This window comes from Sphaeramia orbicularis, chromosome 15 (assembly GCF_902148855.1).
Source record: "Sphaeramia orbicularis chromosome 15, fSphaOr1.1, whole genome shotgun sequence".
In the NCBI taxonomy this organism is placed as follows: domain Eukaryota; kingdom Metazoa; phylum Chordata; class Actinopteri; order Kurtiformes; family Apogonidae; genus Sphaeramia; species Sphaeramia orbicularis.
Genome location: NC_043971.1, coordinates 12,658,307 through 12,682,014, shown reverse-complemented (window position 1 = coordinate 12,682,014; position 23,708 = coordinate 12,658,307). Strand labels below are relative to the sequence as shown.

The 23,708-nt window shown below is 36.2% G+C and overlaps 1 protein-coding gene across 1 annotated transcript in view; it reads right to left on the bottom strand.

Annotated features, from left to right (window-relative positions):
- The window catches only part of thada (THADA armadillo repeat containing), a 285,860-nt gene that overhangs the window by 142,108 nt on the left and 120,044 nt on the right, over positions 1–23,708 (bottom strand). Inside the window, exon 29 of the mRNA XM_030156371.1 lies at positions 16,582–16,750. Within this exon, the coding sequence (XP_030012231.1) occupies positions 16,582–16,750 (169 nt within the window). The remainder of the gene's footprint in view (positions 1–16,581; positions 16,751–23,708) is intronic.

Below are 23,708 nucleotides of genomic sequence, written 5' to 3'. Positions count from 1 at the left end.
ATTACTGAAACAGAGCAGAGAGAACCGCATTAGTGAGGGGAAAAAAAAAAATGCTATCGCAGCCTCCAGAGAAAGAGACAGGAATCCTCCAGAATCACAAGCCTCCGTCCTGTTCAGCCTCTGTTGTGGAAACACACAAAGGATTACAACCGCCGAGCTGGCCCTCCTCAAACCGCCACAGGCCGCAGCTTTAATACGTCTGGCCCGTACCAGGCGCTGTGGGCCGGCGCTGTTGCTGGCGCGTGTCGAGAGTGGAGTTCGGTGTCGGGTTGGGTTAGAGCCGGTCCGTCCGATGGGCTCGTTAAGCCTGGTTCAGGTTGTGTCAACACGAGTTTGGAGCGACTGAAGTGCTTCCAGTGTGTTTTGAGATGATTTATCAGACAGTGGTCTTACTCAGGCCGTCCAGAAATCAGGGCTGCCTCCAGTTAAAGCAATAAATCAGATCTGGGCCTTTCATATAAAATCAAATATCAGCCTGTTAGCTTTGTCTTATCTGATTATGTAACTCTAATATGTTATTATTATCCAAAGGTTTCATAGAGAACTGCGGAGGCTCAGTATGCTTCCCTTGGATCTTTGAGCTATTTTTTTTGTCATTTTGTATAAAAACTTGGCAATTCTGTCCCTTTTTAAGCATCAAATAGGTTTCAGTTTCTGCTGAGACTCCAACAAGTCACTGCTTCCATCCAAGACATGATACACACTTCTGTTATTCCGCTGATGAGTTGAATAATTTGTTGGCGACCCCTCTTCTAATGAAGCTGGTTTTCATTCAGTCTGTGTGTTACAAAAGGAGCATGTTCAGATTTAGGAGGGGCTTGGAAGAACCTAGTACACAGAATTAAAGATAGGGTAGGAGATCCTGGAAAAATGGTTCGAGCAAGCGACATTTTGAAAATACGCAATTCAAAAGACCAAACTCCTTTCTTCAGATTTCCCTCCAGAGTACCGGATTGTACTCACAAAAGGGGGAGGGACAAAGGGCAGTTGAGTTTGATAGACATATCACCATTCAATCATTTCGATGGGCCGGTTAAAATGATAGGATGGTGATTTTTCAGTCCTGTTCGTTCCACAGGTGACAAAAAAATTTCATTTTTATGTTAGAGCATTTAATTAATTGGTTGCAATCAGGGTGTGAAGGGGATTTTAAGCAATATAATAAAAAAATGCTCCAGGAAAACATCTCCTACCCTAGCTTTAAGTTTAGAATAGCTTACATCTGCAGAGGGAGCAGACTTCCCCATAGACTCCACCATGTTTCTTCCTTCTCCTTCATGTTATAGCAGATGGCATCCAGTGTTCATGTGCATTACTGTCACGTACTTTAGTTCAGACCTGAGTTAATATCTCCTCAACTAAAAAAGCTTAGAACAGACAGAACCATGACCAATTCTAATGAAGGGGTTTCCGTGTTTGTTTTTTTTTTGTATTTTTTTTTTGGGGGCAAATGTAGGAGTTAAATTGGGTTTTTTTGTTGGTTGCAATCTGCAGCTTCAACATCAGATGCCACTGAATAACATAAAACCGTTAACAATATAAACAGCTGAATGCAAATAATTATACGTATGGGGAATCATATACAGTCGCAGAAAAAATTATTAGACCATCCCTTGTTTTCTTCAATTTCTGGTTCATTTTAATGCCTGGTACAACTAAAGGTACATTTGTTTGGACAAACATGATAACAACAAAAATAGCTTATAGTAGTTTAATTTCAGAGCTGATATCTATCCATTTTCCATGTTTTCTTGATAATAACCAAAATCTCTTAAGTTCTTACACCAATGTCTATGGCACTGTACTGACAAAAACAGTGCTTTTAGGCATTCCATGTTTTCTTTTCTGTCTGTTTTAGTCACATGATACACACAGGAGTTAGTACTTGATTGCATAATCATTGTTTTTGATGACTTTTGATGGCCTAATAATTTTTTCCACGACTGTACATTATGTCGGCTAACCAAATTAAGTTAAATGTAAACTAAAAAAAAACACTTAAATTGTTAGTTGCAAAGGTTGACAATGTTATGGATTCCTTTAAAAAATTCCAGCCTTACCGTGTCACTTTTAAAAATAATAACTTTTTAAAATTTGTTAATTTATTTAATTATTTAACTTTTTATTAGGTTTTATTAGGTATATACTGTTGAAGAGCAAAGAATAATTACTTTATATCAGGCAATGCCTTCAATTACCTGTACATTTTTTTTTGTGTGTTTATTCATTTATACACAGTTAATAGCAACAATTTGAAGGCTATAAAAGCTTGATTTAAGTAGAAATACACATGTCCTTCTGCTGGTCTCATTATTCCAAGAAACCGTTATGATCACGAGCTATAATTCATATCATTCATCACCTTTCTTTAATTGATTTTTCATTCTCCAAAGATCTGATGACTGTTGCGTTTGACTTTAACCCATAAAGACCCAAACAGCCACCAGCATCCAAAACCATCTAATAATGTAAAATGTTCAATATTTGTTGATCCATTAATCCAATCAATACATGTAAATAATTGGTATACAATCCAGTTTGTCATCTTTTCATGGTCATCAGATATGACCCATTTGGACGTTCAGAGGCTCCGTAGTGAACGTGGAAACATCGTCATCTTCTACAACATTGATTCACCAGTAAAACCCACGGAGCTGGATCAATGACAGTGGATGGAGACACTTGTTTTTATGCTCAGTTAATGATATATTTTACTGGGAAAGTCCCTTTTTCTTAAGTTTCCTCTGTTTTTGATATAATAACCCTTAAATGTTACTTCAGAATGATGATTAAAGAACATGGTTTGTAAATTTAATTTTGGAAAATACCTTAAAAAGTGCAAAATACAGAGAATAATATCATAATAAATGGTGATAAATCACTTAAGAAAGGTTAAACAGAAAGAAAAATTCATTTGAGAACTGCCACAAAAGTAGCACTAGGGTCTTTATGGGTTAATTTCCATCAAAATTGTCACAAATTCATGCCAATGGGCTCTCCGATTACCATATAGTCCATACAAAAAAAGAGTGCAAGGTCAAGTCTGTTCAGAGTAACAGTGGTAAAAAAAAGTCAGTGTGTTTGTGTCTGAAGACAGAAAAATGCAAATTTATTTCCAATTTGGCCAGTTTGGTGAACCTTGAAAACTACAATAGCCACAGCTACAGTAACAAGCCAATTAAATGGAACCAAGGATGTGCTGTACAGTATGTGTTTTAGTCTGATCTAGACAGGCTTGTTGGATGTACGCTTCAAAAATATGTGCAACGTTTTCAGTGGCACAATGGCAGGGCTGTCACTGTCCTTTCATCCTCTGTCTGCTTGTTACTGCTTTGAAAGTCCACGAAAATGTCAAGTTTTGACAGGAACACATCTTTTTATGTCACATTCTCTTTTATATGGTGTGTTTCCTCATGAACGTCTCACCAAAACAGTTTTCTTTTTCTTTTTTTTGCAAATGCATCATGTGGTCAGAACCACCCAATATAAGACTAGTTCATTTAAAGAACTGGCCAACAATGAGGACAACTTTCACCCCCATTCCATAATGACAGCGCTTAACTTAGTGAAAATACATGATCTTGTTGACCTTAATACAGTGGTAGTGATGTACAAGACACACAATAATCTTCTCCCTCCTTCCATCCAGGAGATATCTGAATGTAGGAAAAGTCAGTACAGCCTCAGAGGAACCGGCATTTTTAAAAAAGCAAAGGCAAGAACAAATAAAAAAAGTAGATGTATTTCCGTTAGACAGGTTAATCTTTGGAATGACCTGGAAGATCGATTCAAACAGTCTAAAACAATTAAAACTTTTAAAAAAGATGTACAAATTAACTATTATTCAAAATATAGAGCTCAGGATTGACTAAAGAAAGTACTTGTTTAAAAGACTAAGATCAATATTGGTAGTTGAGATAAGGACATGATTTACCTGAATTAAATGAAATATGGATTCTCTTTTGTTGTATATTTAGCAAAGATTACATTGAAAAAAAATGTGTTTGTTTGTTCGTATTCATGTGGAAACATTATGTTAATTGTAAATAGGTTTAGGCAAAATAAGTCTTTACTTCAGCCTAAACCAGTATTTTTGAACCTTGGGGTCACCTGGAATTCAAATGGGTTCACCTGAAATTTCTAGTAATTGATTAAAAAAAAAAACCCAAAAAAAAGCCTAACTAATAAAAAAATATAGGGTGAGTTGACAGAGACAATCACAATACATAAAAGACATGGCAAACTCTGAAGCTGAAACTGAAGCACTGTAGTACTGTTTATCTGTCAAATGTTCATTGTGGTCAGTTTCAGATGCTGCAGCTCTTTCATAATTCATAGTTTCAGTTCTTGTTTGTTCAGTATTAATTTGCAGCATTGAAAATCCAAGCTGGACTGACTGTACATATCCTGACCAAGGAAAATAAAATTCTCACTTTGTGCAGTAATCTTCCTTCCATAATAATATACATTATATAGCCTAAATGTCATCTAAAATTAACGTTTATTTACAGCATAGTATAGCAAACTATTACACGATCAAAAACAAATTAATTTTAGCAAAAAATGTCTTCGTTTTGAATGTCTGGGGTTGCCAGAAATTCGTGATGTTAAAATGGCGTCATGAGCCTAAAAAGGTTTCGGTTGCATCATATATGGAACAATAGATATGTTGTTTTTGTTTGTTGTTTAAAGTAATTAACGACCGAATAAACAACTACTACTATTACAGTGGATGGTGTCAGACCCATCGGTTTGGTCTGGTTATGTGAGACTAACCCATGATCATCATGTTGAGAAAGAAACTCAACCTTCCATCAAACCGGGGCTGAATGGAAACCTTTGAGTGTAATATATCTGTGTGAGAGGCTTGTTGTCTGTGTGAGAAAGTGGGCTGGGTGGTGGAGTCGGCCTCAGCCACTGTGATGGTTCCCAGCTCCACACATGGCCCACTAACAGTTGTTCTTTGACAATAACAGAGGAAGTCGTTTCTCCCTCGAGCAAAAACATCTGCTACCTGTTACGCAGACGCTGAAGCATATTAACATACATTAGGCATTTCCCATAGCTCCACACGGTGTCCTTCATGTCTGCGTTAACGACACAACAGTGTGTATTATACACGTTTTGTGCATATACATCAAAGTTCTATGAGTTTTGCATTTCTCATTAATCCTTACTTCAGTTTGACCTTTTATGTACGATTTCCGTTTAGTTTTATGTTTATTGCTTAGATTTGATTCATTCCTCATTTCCCGTAGTTTCAGATGTGTATTTATTTATTTTTTTTTAATAACATCACCTGTTTCTGTTTGTTTGCATTTAAGTTTGTCTCATTTAAACCCCTTCAACAAACCCCTCGTATTTATACAAAGGTGTAGGATTGTAGTAGTTTTGCATTTTCATTAGTTTCTTTATTTTACATTTCTTAACTGATGGATGGATGGATGGATGGAAAGAAGGAAGGGTGGGTGGGTGGATGGATGGATGGATGGAAAAAAGAAGGAAGGAAGAATGGAATGATGGGAGGGTGGATGGATGAATGGATGAAAGGAAGGAAGAAAAGAAGGATGTATGGATGGAAGGAGGAAAAAAGAATGAAGAACAGATGAAGGATGAATTGAAGGCAGGAAGGAAGGAAGGAAGGATGGATGGACAGATGGAAGAATGGATGGAAGGACAGTTAGAAGGATGGATGGATGGATGGAAGGAAGGAAGGAAGGAAGGAAAAAAGAATGAACAGATGAAGGATCAACTGAAGGAATGAATGAATGTGGATAGATAGATAGATAGATAGATAGATAGATAGATAGATAGATAGATAGATAGATAGATAGATAGATAGATAGATAGATAGATAGATAGATAGATAGATAGATAGATAGATAGATAGATAGATAGATAGATAGATAGAATGGAATGACGGGAGGGTGGGTGGATAGATGAAAGGAAGAAAGGATGGATGGATGGATGGATGGAACAAAGAAAAAAGAATGAAGAACAGATGAAGGATGAATTGAAGGCAGGAAGGAAGGATGGATGATAGATGGAAGAATGGATGGAAGAACAGATAGAAGGATGGAAGGAAGGAAAAAGGAATGAACAGATGAAGGATCAATTGAAGGAATGAATGAATGATTAGATAGATAGATAGATAGATAGATAGATAGATAGATAGATAGATAGATAGATAGATAGATAGATAGATAGATAGATAGATAGATAGATAGATAGATAGATAGATAGATAGATAGATAGATAGATAGATAGATAGATAGATAGATAGATAGATAGATGGATGGATGGATGGATGGATGGATGGATGGATGGATGGATGGATGGATGGATGGATGGATGGATGGATGGATGGATGGATGGATGGATGGATGGATTTTCATAATTTCATCCATTTTCATTAACAATAATAAACATTCAGACATTTACAGTTTCTTTATATATTCACTCCTGTTTTTCTGTTCCTTCAGTTTGGTGACATATGAACATTTAACCTACTTATCTCTCTCACACACACACACACACACACACACACACACACACACACTCTTCTCCACATGTACCCTTCAGGCCTCTATCTCTGTTTCTCTTTGTTTAGACCACTTCACCTGCATACACTCCTGCAGCCAAACACTCCTTACATATCTGCCTCCATCATCTTCAGCACTCCACCGACCTACCGACCCACCTACGGTTTAAAGCCGAAAAGCAGATGGTCCCTGCAAATATGTACACCATACCACCAAAACGCTTCTCAGTGACTCAAAACTAAAGTCTATGGAAAGGTGTGAAAAGCGTATGAGGAAAAAAAGTTGCATGAATCTGCTTGTAGCTAACATTTAGTAGACGGCATCAAGTCATGTCATTAAGGAAAGTCTGTTAGGGTTAAAAGAAAAAAAAAAAAAAAAAAACTTGTCAATAATAAAAAAAAAAAAAATAGGACATTGCTTGTTAGTTATGGTAACTTATTTAATGTTTCCTCTAACATTTGATTAAATTTTAAGTGAGAAATTATTTATGTATTTATTTATTATTTATTTGTATATGAATTCTTGAAAATGTATTTCGTGCATATATTGATTTTGTTTGTATTTCATTTTTATATCTGTATTCACTTGCATGTATTGTGTTATATGTTAAATGTTTGACAGTTTGTAAATTGATATTTAAATAAAGTTGAAAAAAAAAAACCCAGATGTGTAGTTATAAGTAGTCTAACCACACCTCTGTAGCCTGTTACTTATTTGTGTCTGAGGATAAATGCTGACTATACATTATTAACATAACACACTGTGTGCTTTTATATTTATTACCTCCGCCAAGGAGGTTATGTTTTTGCCAGGGTTTGTTTGTTTGTCTGTCTGTTAGTGTGCAACATAACTCAAAAAGTTATGGACAGATTTTGATGAAATTTTCAGGGTTTGTTGGAAATGGGATAAGGAAGAAATGATTAAATTTTGGTGGTGATCAGGGGTGGGGGGGCCCACAGGGGGGGCCACTGATCAGCCTTGGCGGAGGTCTGTGCTCTCCGAGTGCTTCTAGTTGTTTTTATGTTTATATTTATTGCTATTTATTTGTTGCACTTTGGTAAGGGCATCCTGAACAAATTTCACTGTAACATGGAGGACAATGACAATAAAGCCTAATCTATTCTATTCTATTCTATTCTATTCTACACGCCATATGATGGGGTTAGGGTTAGGGTTAGTTTGTGGAGTTTCCTTCGCAGCGGACGACATTTTTAAGTAAAGCTGTGGAACTATTACCCCTACAGAGGACCAAAAGGCATTGCCGGGTCTCAGCAGGTTAAGAAGTTAATGCAATCCAAGCCATTTGTACAGTAGTTTATTCCCTAATCCAATGAGAATCAATAAGAAAATTGACAATGGAACAGGAATGTCTAAATTCTTATCAATTCCAATCCGACCTCAAATGTGGATTCCATGTGATTTGTCCTTTTTGTCATGAAAGAAACAAGTTTGAGATGCATATGAGCAAACAGAACAGAACAGAACAGAACAGAACAGAATAGAATAGAATAGAATAGAATAGAATAGAATAGAATAGAATAGAATAGAATAGAATAGAATAGAACAGAACAGAACAGAATAGAATAGAATAGAATAGAATAGAATAGAATAGAATAGAATAGAACAGAACAGAATAGAATAGAATAGAATAGAATAGAATAGAATGGAACAGAATAGAACGGAACGGAACGGAATAGAATAGAATAGAATAGAATAGAATAGAATAGAATAGAATAGAATAGAATAGAATAGAATAGAATAGAATAGAAAATAACAGAAGAGAACAGAAGAGAATAGAACGGAACAGAAAATAACAGAATAGAACAGAATAGAACAGAATAGAATAGAAAATAACAGAACAGAATAGAACAGAACAGAATAGAATAGAACAGAAAAGAACAGAATAGAACAGAACAGAAAATAACAGAACAGAATAGAACAGAACAGAAAATAACAGAATAGAACAGAACAGAATAGAACAGAATAGAATAGAACAGAATAGAATAGAACAGAATAGAACAGAACAGAATAGAACAGAACAGAAAATAACAGAATAGAACAGAACAGAATAGAACAGAACAGAATAGAATGGAATAGAACAGAATAGAACAGAACAGAATAGAATAGAACAGAACAGAAAATAACAGAATAGAACAGATCAGAATAGAACAGAACAGAATAGAACAGAACAGAAAATAACAGAATAGAATAGAATAGAATAGAATAGAATAGAATAGAATAGGTCTTTATTGTCACTGTCACAGGAACAATGAAACTCAGTTTAGCTCTGTTCTGTTTAGCAGCAAAAACACTGTATAAAAAATATCACTCAGATTACTTAAAATGAAGGCATGTCCAAAAAGTAAATAAATAAGTAAATTGGTTTGGACCCACTTTTGCCTCCAGGGTAAAACTGAGAGGGCGGGACAGAAAAGGGCAGATATGATGGAGAGACAGGAAGCAGGAGAACAGAGACACAAAGACACAGTGGACATGGATGGAGACGAGAGGTGAAGACACAAACAGACTGGAGGACATCTGGGGAAGCTCCACACACGGCGGCCGCGACAGGAAAGCAAACTAAAACCCACTCTCTTCCTCAAATCTCCTCTAAGCCTTTAAGAGGTCCACCTCCCCTCCTCCTCTCCATCCTTGACTTCATCCCACGGCGGACCTCCCTGCAGCCCAGACCGCTATCAAACCAGAAGTGCTTCATCAAACGCTGAGGAAAACGATGCAGTTTACAGTTCCTGCGTTGACCTCTCAGCTGGGCTCCGCCGGCGCTAACCCCCCGGGCCCGCCGGCCGACCCCGTCCGTGGCGCTCAGTAAAAGGCTTGGGAAACTCCCTCTCCCCTTTTCCACGGCGTGTGTTGATATTAGCGGCAGACTGTTTGGTTGTGTTTGTCAGAGTGTGATGACAGAACTAAACACTGGTATTTACCCTGCGATAACTGCCTTGTCTGGACAGGCTCTGTGTGTGTGGAGCTCAATCCACCATATCTATAATCTTTGGGGGGGAGGGGGGGTGGGTGCACTTTCACATGTTATGATAACTGCATTAGTAATAGCATATTATATTTCATCATTGTGCAAACCTCTCACGCCTAGTTGTCAAGATGTTCATGTTTGAAGTGACTAGACCAGTGTTTTTCAACCTTGGGGTCGAGAGCTCACGTGGGGTCGCCTGGAATCCAAATGGGGTCGCCTGAAATTTTTGGTAACACTGGTCTACAATTTTTTAGAAATGATTTGCTTCAGAGATTAAATGTGCTAAATGTTATGTATTTTAATAAGATTAATTGGAAAATAAATGACAAAAGTGCCGGTTTGCTGATGTTTTCCAAGGTATATGATTAAGTGTTATTACACCTATATATTGGTTTATGTACACTTATATAATACTTGTATAAATCTTCCACTAAATAGAACCTGTAAAGTGAATGTATTCTAATGTGCAGACAGTGTTTTGAAGTAGATCTTGTAGCTCTGAGACAAATATTCCTTTTGAGTCAAACCCATTCTCTCGTTAATTCTTGAATTTCACATTTTGACCCAAGGCTGTATCTTGGAAAGTTCAGCCAACCAGCATTTTTGACTTGATTTTTCTTTATCAGTGACTCTCATGTGGTAAAATTTCATTACTTTTATTCTGGAAGCATTTTCCTTGTAGACCAGTGTAACTGATAAAAATAAAACATAAAAAACTTACTAATATTAATACTAATCCAGTGGTTACCGACCTTTTTTGGCTCGTGACCCCATTTTAACATCATACATTTCTGGCAACCACAGACATTCAAAACTGAGACTTTTTTTTTTTTTCTAAATTAATTTGTTTTTGATCATGTAATAGTTTGCTATACTATGTTGCAAATAAATGTTAATTTTAGACACATTTAGTCTATATAATGTATATTGTTATAGACGGAGGCAGAAAAGCCAAGTGTAGATTACTGCACAACGTGAGAATTTTATTTTCCTTGGTCAGGATATGCATTAGGCAAGGCACGGCAAGTTTATTTGTAAAGCACATTTCACGTACAGGACAATTCAAAGTGCATTACAAAAAACATAAAAGCATCACAGGAGAGGCATAAAAATACATTTAAGATGAGAGATTAGTATTAGTAAGTTTTTTATTTTTTATTTTTATCAACGTTTCAGGCGACCCCATTTGAATTCCAGGCGACCCCACGTGGGGTCCTGACCCCAAGGTTGAAAAACACTGTACTAATCTCTCATCTTAAATGTATTTTTATGCCTCTCCTGTGATACTTTTATGTGAATCACTTTGCATTGTCCTGTACATGAAATGTGCTAAACAAATAAACTTGCCTTGCCTAATAAAAAATACATGGTGAGTTGAGAGAGACAATCCATACATAATAGAATAGAATAGAATAGAATGCTCTTTATTGTCATTATACATTGTACAACAAAATTGGGGGAGCTTCTTCATATCAGTGCACAATATTAAAAGAGACAAAGTAGTAGATGAATAAATACATACAAGAATACATAAATACATAAAAGACATGACAAACTCTGAAGCTGAAACTGAAGCACTGTGGTACCGTTTATCTGTCAAATGTTCATTGTGGTCGGTTTCAGATGCTGCAGCTCTTTCATAATTCATAGTTCGAGTTACTGTTTGTTCAGTATTAATTGTCAGCCTTGTAAATCCAAGCTGACTGTACATATCTTGACGAAGGAAAATAAATTCTCACTTTGTGCAGTAATCTACACTTGGGGTTTCTACCTCCATCCATAGTAATATACACTATATAGATTAAATGTTGTCTAAAATTACTGTTGATTTGCAACATAGTATAGCAAACTATTACATGACCAAAACCAAATTAATTTTAGCAAAAAAAAAAAAAAAAAGTCTTCATTTTGAATGGCTGGGGTCGCCAGAAATTTGTGATGTTAAAATGGGGTCATGAGCTGTGATACATGGCATGATAGATTTAGTTACATGTATATTCAAGGACATTTTATTGTGTTCAAGGATAGGACTGACTGACTTTCAATACATAAACACATAAGTAAATGAAAACATAAATAAAGCTAATGCTGACCCTGAATCAGCAGCGGCCCTGTTATCGTATAAAACCACACTGAACCCACCCTGTATTAGATAAACCATCATGTGTATCTGAACCAGATCGAAGCCAAGTGGAGATCAGAGTTAATGGGAACTACACTTAAAGTTTTTTTCTCAGGCAGATACAGTATGTAGATCTGGTTCCCAGGCTACGAAAACATTGTGTTTTAATTGAGCGAATAGAGAACTCCATTGTCTGGACTGTAGTACTCAACAGCACATTTCAAACCCGAGAAGACAGATAGTTCACTTCGAGGATCATGATTGTGATTGAAAACATCGTGATCTTATGATCTTATGGTTCGATCTCCCATCCCTACAACAAAGCATCGTATTTATGACTTATTTACTTCTAATGCAACAAACAGAGGCACTTCTGTTTTCGCTGTTGTGGTCGCCAACTTTTCTCAAGCATAGCGTACATACTTCAGAGCCCTGATGTACGTATTAAAGCGCATGCTGTTAATGTCTGTAATGAAATACCATCATTGCCACAGTCTCAGAAACGTATTACTCCCAGTAATGTTTTAGAGAGTAGAAAACAGCGTCCTGCCATGGTCCAATATATTATCAACCATAAAGACGACATGTTTAATACTAATTCATAGTTATAAATATATATGTACCTCACAATAAGCTATGTATTGTAATAGTGTGTATAACTGTGATTGACCATTCTAAAGCATGGGGTGTATTTGGTACTGTTTTCCCAAAATGGCTCATAGACAAGAGTTGATTGGTCCTTCAGTTGACAGAAATACAAAACAAACAGTTATATGTGTGTGTGTGTGTGTCAAGGTTATAATAGTTTTGGATTTGTCATTATAGTTTAATTTTTGTTTAGTTTTCACTTTTTTTCTCTAATTCAGTTAGTTTTAATTAGTTTTTAGAGCAGGTTTGCTAGTTTTTAATTTTCTAAATGCTTAGTTTTAGTTTAGTTTTTTTTTTAATATCTTTTATCTTCTTAACCGTCGAATGATGCCAATGAGTCAGTTATTGTCAGCCTACTCAAAGAGGGGGAGACCAGTCACGTCCATGTCATTGATGACTTTGTCCAGTGGTGTGAGGAGTCCTACTTTCACCTGAACATATCTAAAACAAAAGATATGATCTTTGATTTTAGAAAACAACAGGACGGGCACGGAGTCACTTTAATCAAAGGTCAGACTATTGAGCAAGTGCAATCGTACAAATACTTTGGGATGATAATTGATGAAAAACTGAGTTTAAATGAAAACTGCAGATCTGTGTGTAAAAAGGGCCATCAGCGCCTCCACTGCCTTAGGAAACTGGCACACTTCCACATTGACCGAAGCATTTTAACTTTGTTTTATCGTTCCTTTATTGAGTCTGTTTTATCTTTTTGCCTGGTGGCGTGGTTCGGTCAGACCTCAGTGGCGTGGTTCGGTCAGACACAGCGTTATAAAAACAGCTTTGTTCCTGTCGCTGTCACTGAGCTCAATAAGAAATAGTGACATTATACTTTACTAACTTATTTTATTTATTCTATTTCTTTGCTCTATTTAGTATTATTGTGACTTCAAATTTTAAAATTTTATGTTCTTATCCTGGTTTTTATCCCAGACTGTTTTTATCATGTCTGGGTTTTTATTGTGTTCTATTGCATCTTGTTTTTATTTATTTGATCTTATTTATTTATTTTATTCTTTTACTTATCCATGCTGCTATACTGATGAATGGTGGAACACTGAGCACTTTGTGTTCTGTCTGTAAGCTCGATCAAGTACTTGTCTTACATGTTCAGTGTATGTCTTGTAATATCAAAGCAATCACCTAGACTGCAAAACAAATCTACCTACAGGTACAAATAAAGTAACCTTGAACCTTGAATTCAAATAAATCCCAGACAGGACTCTGCTGCTTTCTCCCAACTTCAGTCTCCATGTTTCCAGGTAGAGTGGGGACGAGAAGACGACTCTAAACCACAAGTGATGAGAAGTGACGGACTGTTAAATATCATATGGTGCCACTAGCTAAAATTGCTTGAGGGAAATAAACTGCTTTCGTATCAATCCAACATTGACAGAAGATGAAAACGAAGGGAATTTTATCCAGAATTTTTATACGTTTTAGTTAGTTTTGTAAGAACACAATACAGTTCCAGTTAGTTAGCGTTTTTTTTCTTTTAATTATAGTTTTTATTCATTTCAGTTAACAAAAATGTTTATACAATTCTAGTTTTCGTCATTTCGTTAGTTTTCGTTAACGATAATAACCTTGATGTGTGTGTGTGTGTTTGTCTATGTGTTTATTACAATGACAGAAACTGGTCTGTTCTTACTTTGATTCCACTCAGATTCTTCATGTCAACTCTAGGATCAAACATCGTTTTTTCAGGGGGTGAAAAAATAATAACAGAGCTGATAACTTGGCAGACAGAAAATTGGTAACATATGATAACGGGGATGCTCTCTGGTTCTCTGTTACTGTGTCTGGTTATCTGTTACTGTGTCTGTGCAAAATTCTGAAAATCAAAATATAGTAATTTAAAAATGTGACTTTTTTTAGCTCGCTAACTTATCGTCTTAATTAGCAATTTGCAACGATCCTTAAAACTCACCTTGTTCCTACTGCTGTCGTCGTTTAAAAGGTCAGTGAGATACATTCTTCAGGACTACTGCACCTGTTTTTAGCCTTTTAATTTGTTATATGTCATTGAGTGATTTGTTATAAATATAATCTGCTCTGTTGTCCATCCTGTTTGTTTGTTTGTTGCATATGTAATCTGTTTGTGTGCTGTCTTTTGGTCAGGTCGTTACTGAAAATGACAATCAGTTCTCAACTAACTTACCTGGTTAAATAAAGGTTAAATAAAATAAATAAATACATTTCTTCAAACATCTTCTCTGATGAAACTACTGGTCGGATTCACTTTGTGGGCACCGTGCCTTTTCTGTAGCTGTGGAACCAGTTGTCTTTAGATGTTAGGCTCAGTCCCTGCCTGTATTTAAATCACATCTAAAAACACACTTTTTCTCGTTGGCTTTTCATCAATGAGTTGAGATGTGTTTTTTTTTTTTTTTTTTTATTTCCTGTGTTGTTTTTACCAGATTTGAATTTGTCCTTGTTTTTATGATGGTTGTATTTTGTTGTTCTTAGCCCACTTTGTATCTTGTGTTATCACTGTTTTACTTATTTATTCCCTTGTTTTATGATTCGTGGATGGCACTTTGGCCAGCTGTAAAGTTTTTAAAGTGCTTTATAAATAAAGTTGGTATGGTATGGTATTTCACATTTTATATGTAGCTTCCTTGGGACAAGATCCAAAAAGTTTGTTCACAACTTTGAGGAATATGGATTTTTGAATTTTCAAAATATTAAAAATTTGCCTTTACACATAACAGGCCATATTTTGATGATTTATAAAATGGAAATGGTTACAGATATCAATATAATTACTATTGAGAACTGATAGGAAGTCATATATGGACTTTGATTTCAACCCTATAACAACCCTATAAAAAACCTGATTAGATACATGCAATACATGGATAATCCACCAGGGGGGAGGAATTCATTCACCAGAGGCCTTTCCAGTGTTACAGAAATATTGTCATTAATGAGGAACGAAGCAGAACTTTGACAATTTTGAAAAGGAATTACCAATTTGTTAGACATGTTTGTGTTATACTATGTTTTGGTTTGTTCAAAAAGAATAATATTTGAGCATTGAGACCCGATGTATCAAATATGATACAAAATTGACAGTCATGCATGGAAATTGCTATTTGAAAAAAATTTCTTGGGGTTGTTCAGAAGGACCAATAAAGGCTCCAGTTTCAAAGAACTGGAATTTTCTGTCAATGACTTAACGGTTCAGGCTTTACAGGGTTAATTAGTTAAGTTCTCCAGTGAAAGTACCACCCACTTCTATTGGGCGATTGATCTCCAGCATCAAGACCACAGGACTTTAACATAACAGCAGAACCTGACAACCTCATGAATTCAAGTTGGTATTGATACTTGATAGAACATGCTGGTGAGATACAGGGCTATTGGTCCTTTTTTTTAAAAGTACATATCATATTGAAAAAGCACTATAAATTTAGCTTTTCATTCTAAAAAAACTACATTTAAATTTTGTTTTACCTCTTCACTTTCTGAGTCTCAAGATAGGTGTCTTTCAATGTAGGATAAAAAAAGGCAAGAAAATAATCAAATGTAATGAAATACATTAAAGGTGAGGGAGACTTTCGTGACCAATTTTTCATCACATCTGTCAAACCTAAGTATCACCAATCGGTAAGTCTTTCTGTGATTACTCACCTGAATCTCTTGCATTACGGTGAATAATTTCTTAGTGTCATCCACCATAAACAAGACCATTTGTTTACAAACTGAGCCGGGAGGTAACTCTGGCATCTTTGGAATTTTGTCGCGACGTGCATTGTGGGAAAGGGAGGTTCGTGCAGCTACCTGACAGTGGCAGCAGCAGCACAACGATATATTATGTGGATGAAACAAGACATGAAACACGACATGAAAACGGCTGAAACGCAGAAACGGCTGGAGGAATACGCAAAGAGGGAAGAGAGCTCGTGTTGTTTCTGCGTCGTGTCTGTTCCAGCTGCCGCCATCAGGTGGCTGTGTGAGCCTTCACTTCCCACAGTGCACATCGCAACAAAATTCCGAAGATGCCCGAGTGACCTCCCGGCTCTGAATGTAAACAAATGGTTTATTTATGGTGGATGACACTGAGAAATTCTTCACTGTAATGCAAGAGATTCAGGTGAGTAATCACAGAAAGACTTACAGATTCGTGATACTTAGGCTATGACTGAGGTTTAAGAGATTTGATGGAAAAATTGGTCACGAAAGTCTCTTTAAACTATTTCTGAAACTGTAAACAACAGAAATAACTTCATCCACTACATCCTGTTCTGGTTCTGTTGGTGTGTGTTGGTGCTGACCTGCAGCAGAGTCCCGTGGATGTGGTTGTGTTGCATTCTGGGTCCGAGCTCTGGAGGAAGCTCCTGCAGTAAACCGTGGACGGTGGATGGGACCTGGGTGACCGGCACGAAGGGAACCAGGGCCCGGGCCGCCATCTCTCTGGTGCGATACACCGCCGAGCGACCGCATCTGCACGAACGGAAGCAACAGGGGAAACCTATTAAAATCATGGAACACAGACTGCAGCTTTGCTATGATAATCTTAGATCGGCATTACTTCATGTGTGTTTAAGTTGATGGAGGAAGTTCCAGGGGCTTTCTCATTATTGCCGCTCATAAGCTGTTATTGTAACGGTTTAATTCAATTTATTTCACAGCTGTAATATAATAATGTAATTACCCTGTGTGTTATTATTAATCATATGTAATTTCTACTCCAGGAACATGGAGAAACACAGAATAATGACCTCTGACTTAGTAGATTTAGATCATCTGCTCCTATTTTTAAGCTTTCATTATGCAACATTACTTTTTTTTTTCTTTTCTTCTTTTTCCGTTCCACGTGATGGCAAAAATTGTAAACCTAAACATCTCCCAGGCCGACAGATGACCGATAAACCCAACTCAAATATTTCCAAATCATTACCTAACCACCCAGGAAATAGTCTAGTCTGTTTTGTTTTTGGCCACACATATAGTACATCTTGTGTGTGGGCTTCTCGTTTTCTGTCTGCGACACCCATACATACAAACCCGATCATTTACAGTATTCACCGACGATGGAGAATGCAAGCGGTCACACCGAGTGCGAGCTAAATTTACCCTTGTTTACAAGCTGATAGTCTTTCCTTCTCTAGTGTCATAACACTGCTTCAGCGAACACAAGGGAAGGACATGACCACAAGCTGAGTGGGATTGGGGGGGGGGGGGCGCTGGGTATCAGTGTCCTCTGATGGAAGCTCTGAATGTGGCCTGTCTATCAGATTAATGTAGTTACAGTTTTAAGTCTTAGGGTCTACCATATACTTGGGGAAAAAAGACTTTTAAGACTCCTGAAACCGTCATACACTATATCAGGGGTGTCAAACTCATTTCCTTTCAGGGGCCACATTCAGCCCAATTTGATCTCCAGCGGGCCGGACCAGTAAAATAATAGCAGAATAGCCTATAAATAATGGCAACTCCAAATTTTTTAGTGCAAAAAATAACATTAGATGATGAAACTGTTTCTATCCAAAACAAAAAAGATGTGAATAACTGGAAAAAACTGAAATTTCTGAAGAAAAACAAGTACAATTTTACCAATATTATGCCTTAACTTATGATTTCTACACGTGTATTACAGATCACATCTACCAAGACACAAAACAGGCAGAATATTGTTGAAACTGCACTTATTTTTCTTTAGACATTCCAGGTTGTTTCATATTTATTGACATTTTATTGTTAAAGGATATCAGATTTAATGTTCTTTGCAATAAATCAAAGATAAAAAAAATTGGTGTTGCCATTATTTACAGGCATATTGTCTCTTTTTTTTTTTTCATATTAAACCAAGAAGAAAATTTGGAGTCATTATTTCTAGGTTATTATGCTGTTATTTTTGAGTTTAATACCCTTGACTGTTAACATCTTCAGGGCAATTTTTGCATTTTGCACTTTGTAAATTCATCCCACAGGCCAGATTGGAACCTTTGGCGGGCCGGTTTTGGCCCCCTGGGCTGCATGTTTGACACCTGTGCACTATATGGACAAAAGCATTGGGACACATCATGGCTACAGCTGTAAGATGTCCTGTTCATGTTGGTTTGACTCAACAGGATAATAAAATAATATTACCTTTGGCAACATTAGTAAAATATGATTTCAAAAAGCTTTGCGTTACCAAAGCTTCAAGTCACATACTATTCAGTCAAAGTAGTGTTAGATTTGTTCCACACTTTAACCCTTCTATGGTGTTTGGGTCTGTGGGACCCATTTCCATTTTTTTTTTAGAAGAAAAATGATGAGTAATTATTTTTTTTATAAATTTTTTTCCTCTCATATCTTGATTATATTACATTTTATTAAAAAAGCAAACTAAAAACAAGTAGCACTTCAATTCATAAATGTTATCTAGCTAAGGCAAAAGCCAAATATTCAACATATATTCTTTTTATGTTGCTTGTCACTGGGATGAAGTAAACATCTGTTGAGTATTTTAACATAAAATTGTTTGATTCTATTGAATTACAAAACCCACAAATGCAGCGGGTTCACCACACACACAAACACTGGCTGAATAACAAAAATCTGAACACCACATAAGGGTTAAAATACACGAGATGGACAAAAATATTGGGACACATCATGGCTACAGCTTGTAAGATGTCATTTTCATGCTAATTTGAGACGTAAAAATCAATATTTCCTTAAAGTTTGATGGGAGGTTTTTCATCTTAAGTGAGATGTGAAGAAAGTAGATGGTTAGTTGTGGTAGAAAATTTATTTATTTATTTACAGTCAGAGCAATCCTATCAATACATGTAAATAACTGGTGTAAACTGCAGTTTGTTATCTTTTCTTAGTCATCAGATATGATCCATTTGGACATTCAGAGGCTCCATTGTGAATGATCATCTTTTAAAACATTGTTTCACCAGTAAAACCCATGGAGTTGGATAAATCACAGTAGATGGAGGCACTTGGTTTTATGTTCAGTTATTGATATCTTTGCTGAAAAAGTCGATTTTTCTTCAGTTTCTCTCTGTTTCTGATATAATAATCCCACCTTTAATTTGAGCTTTGATAAACATCTATATGATTAGTGAATTAAATATAGGAAAATAGATGATTTACACTAAAAAAAAAAACTAAAAAAAAAAAAAGAGGATAATATTACAATCAATAGTGATAAATCACTTAAGAACGATTAAATATAGATAAAACAAATTCAAGTGACACAGACAGTTTTTAATTCCATCTGTATATTTCACCATAATGCACTACATTGTTTTGTTGTTCTACTTGTCTGTTCAAGATTTATACTGAAAATTCAATAAAAATTTAGGTGAAAAAACAAGACAAAAACACAGTATTCCAGGTCGACTAGATAAGGCAGATTCACATGCCCATAACAGAACATGAAGCAGATACTGGAGGCACATCTTTGAAGGTGAAATTAAAAATGGATTCCTGGAGCAGGTGAAGTTTAATCTATTTTCAGAACCAGACGGACTGTTCTGATATGAACCCTGTTGTGTTGACTGGTCCGCAGCTCAGTTTCAAAGACTAAACTGAAGGGAAGAGCATGGACTTCTTATTCCCGTCAGATACTATGAAGACAAAAACTGCACGTATTGTACTCTGCACATGTACCGGAGATATGAAATGAATGCGTATGGAGCGTGCCCACATTCACAGCAGAGGTCACGGCAGGAGTGAAGGTGTGTGTGCCGTGTGTTGCCGGCTGTTTATAGTGTGTGTGTGAAGAAGCTTTAGTGTGGAAACGCCGATGGAAGCTTCCAGAGCTATGTGAACGTCTTTCCTCTGTGACAGGAACTGAATGCAGAGATGGAATGGAAGCGCCCTTTCTGGTTTGGCACAGAGGACAATGTTACATCAGGGGTGTCAAACATAAGGCCCATGGGGCAAAACCGGACCACCAAAGGGTCCAATTCAACCCATGAGATGAATTTGTGATATGCAAAAAATTACCCTGAACATATTAACAGTCAAAGGTGTTAAAGACTTTAAATTCTCTTGCTGGCATATAAAGCACTGAAATGGTTTAGGCCCAAAATACATCAGAGACCTTCTAGTCCAGTATGAACCATCTAGACCACTTAGATCGTCTGGTGCAGGTCTGCTCTGTGTTCCAAAAGTCAGAACTAAACATAGAGAATCAGCGTTCAGTTTCTATGCGCTGTATATCTGGAACAAACTACCAGAAAACATCAGGTCTGCTGAGAGTCTGAGTTCTTTTAAGTCCAGGTTAAAGACTCACCTGTTCACTGCTGCCTTTGACTAAAAGGCTTCTGACTTTTTAAATTTTATATTCTCTTTCGAAACTTTGCACTGCAACTCTTACTTTAATATGCGTGTGTTTTTATATTTTTTTGATTTTATGTGTTGTTTTCTTACTTGCTGTTTTTAATCACCTTTTACACGGTTCGTTTGTAATGTTTTAAATGTGTTTCTTTTTCCCCGTCGTTGTATTTCAGTGTCCTGTGTGAAGCACCTTGAATTGCCTTGTAGCTGAAATGTGCTATACAAATAAACTTGCCTTGCCTTAAAATCTTTTTAATTCAGGTTCCACATACAGACCAGTACGATCTGAAGCAGATCAGAGCAGTAAAATACTGTCATAATAACATATAAATAATGATAACTTGATATTTTTACCTCCGCCAAGGAATGGTGGAGGTTATGTATGAACATGACATGTTTGCCTACACGATGTTCAAGCAAATTTTATCTTCCGTACTGCCAAACTTCTGTCTGTCAGTATTCTCTGAAATATCGTGGACCAAATCTGTGGAATAATCTACAACCTGAACTTCAATCAGCATCTTCTTTATCATTGTTTAAAAAGCGTCTGAAAAGGACTTTAATTCATGAAAAAAATGTAAGGCTGTATATCATTTGATTTGTATTTGATGATTTGTAATGCGATTTGCATTTTTATTCTTTTTACTTTAGTTTATTAATTCAGTTATACTGTGTTTTTAATTCTTTTTTCTTTTTTTTTTCCTGTGTATTATTCATTTCTGGGGAGGTATTCATATAAGCTTTTTTTGGGTCTAACCTCTCCTGCACAATGATGTTACTTTTTGAATGTTGCTGTTTTTTTTTGTTTTTTTTTTTAATTTTCTCTTGCTTTTTTATGATGTGCAAATAAATAAATAAATATTTTCATCAGGATTTTGTCTGTCTGTTTGTCTGTCTGTCTGTTAGCAAGATAACTCAAAAGGTTATGAACAGATTTTGATGAAATTTTCAGGAAATGTTGACACTGACACAAGGAACAAATGATTAAATTTTGGTGGTGATCAGATTTTTAATGTAAAAAAGACAAATTCCATGACAATGTTTACATTTACAAACTATCCTTTTACAAAAAAAAACATGAATAGCTTGAACAAATATGAACAACTTGAAATGTCATAAGAAAAAATAAGAGTAATTTTAACCATATTCTGCAGCTTACTAAATGTTTTGTGTATTTGTAGATCCACTATGATCTGCAAGTTTTAATGCATGTGCGTAAATGATAAACTGAGGCAGAATATGGTTAAAATTGCACTTACTTTTCTTAGTAAATTTCAGGTTGTTCATGGTTAGTCATGCGATTCACAATTTTTAAAAGGTAGTTTGTTGATGTAAACACTTTCATAAAGTCATTTTACTTTTTTAACTCTAAAACAAAAGAGAAAAGTTTGGAGTTGACATTATTTACAGGTTATTATGCGATTATCCTTGCCCGTTTTTAAACCTCTTCTTAAAACCCATCTGTTCTCCTTGGCCTTTTAACACTTGTGCAATGCTGATATTTTGTTTCTGTTTTTATATTTTATTTTTATTTTTTACTTATTTTATACGATTTTAATGTTTTTAAAGCTTTCATTAATTTGTATTGCGCTTTTATTCTTCTGTACAGCACTTTGGTCCACTTTGGTCCACTTTTTATTTTATACGATTTTAATGTTTTTAAAGCTTTCATTAATTTGTATTGGGCTTTTATTCTTCTGTACAGCACTTTGGTCCACTGTGGTTGTTTTAAAGTGCTTTATCAATAAAGTTGGATTGGATTGGATTATTTTACTGGTCCATCCTGCTGTGCAATACATTCTCACATTTTTTATATCCTCAATTCTATCCTCTTATCTTCGTATTGTATATAAAACTAACCGCACTGCTTTGTAGGACTTAATCTGTACATATTTTGCACCTTATATTTTATATATAATCACCGGAAAAGCTCTCCAATCTCATTGTACATTCGGTATAATGACAATAAAGGGCATTCAATTCCATTCTATTCTATTCTTGAGATCATATTGGATTGTATGTGGCCCCTGAACTACAATGACTTTGACACCCAATGGGTTAAATAAATCTGGAGTTCGATGAAGCGAGGACCAACAAGTCAACTGTCAGCAAATGCTTGTCCACCTGCTGTGGGTATGCCACCCTACACACACAAACACACACACACACCCACGGACAGACACACAACTGAAGCCCTTGTATCAGACGCAGACAACAGTTTGCATTCCTGAGCCGTACACGCCTGTACACGAGAACGTCTGAGCCCGACAAACACGTCTAATGAACCAAAATCTACGTCCAGTCCCCCTCCCACTCCCCATTTGAGGCCCATATGTTAACTATCTGTGCTAATTTGTCCCATTGAAACCCTTTTGCAAAAGGAAATGACAGTTTGGAAGGGTGTAATTTTAGAAACAGGGCCGTCCCCCGTGGGGTCAGGAGGCAGACTGTTGACTGGCATGGACGAGGCTCATCTGGGCCTCATTTAGGAGAACTGCTCCAATGGTTTCCTTCGCAGAGACTGTAGCGTGTTGTCTAAATGACTCAAAGTAAAGTCTGTCAGTGAAGAATGTAGGAGAAGTGAGGAAGTGAAACGGTGACACAAGTCAGATACAAGTCAAATGATTTCACGTCATGTATCCATCTGGACATCTGAACGTAATCCTGAAAGCTTTTAGAAGGAGGGTTCTAAACTTTAGACATATAATGCACATAATGGGCCTTTTCTGGAGCCAGAAAATAACATGATATGGCTCTTATCAGTTTCACTGTCGTCCAACATTGATTTGAAGCAAAGCATGAAGATGTTTCTGACAAGAGAGAGAAAATGTAAAACAGAAACATTGATACAAAAGGTCACAGGAACTAAAGCCAACAAAGACCTGGAAAAGCATGAGGAAAAATGACCTGGGTCCTCATTTTACAGATGAAACTGTTCAACTCTCTTGTAATTTCAGACCTGCCTATTTAACATAATTATAGTATGATTCTCAAATGGTGATCAATGAGCTTCAAGGTCCATAAAAGGTTACTGTTAATGAAAAATAATGAAATTACAGACATTAGGAGAATGCATTTAAGTCAACAGAAATAAAATTAAGGTTTTGCCAAATAAAAG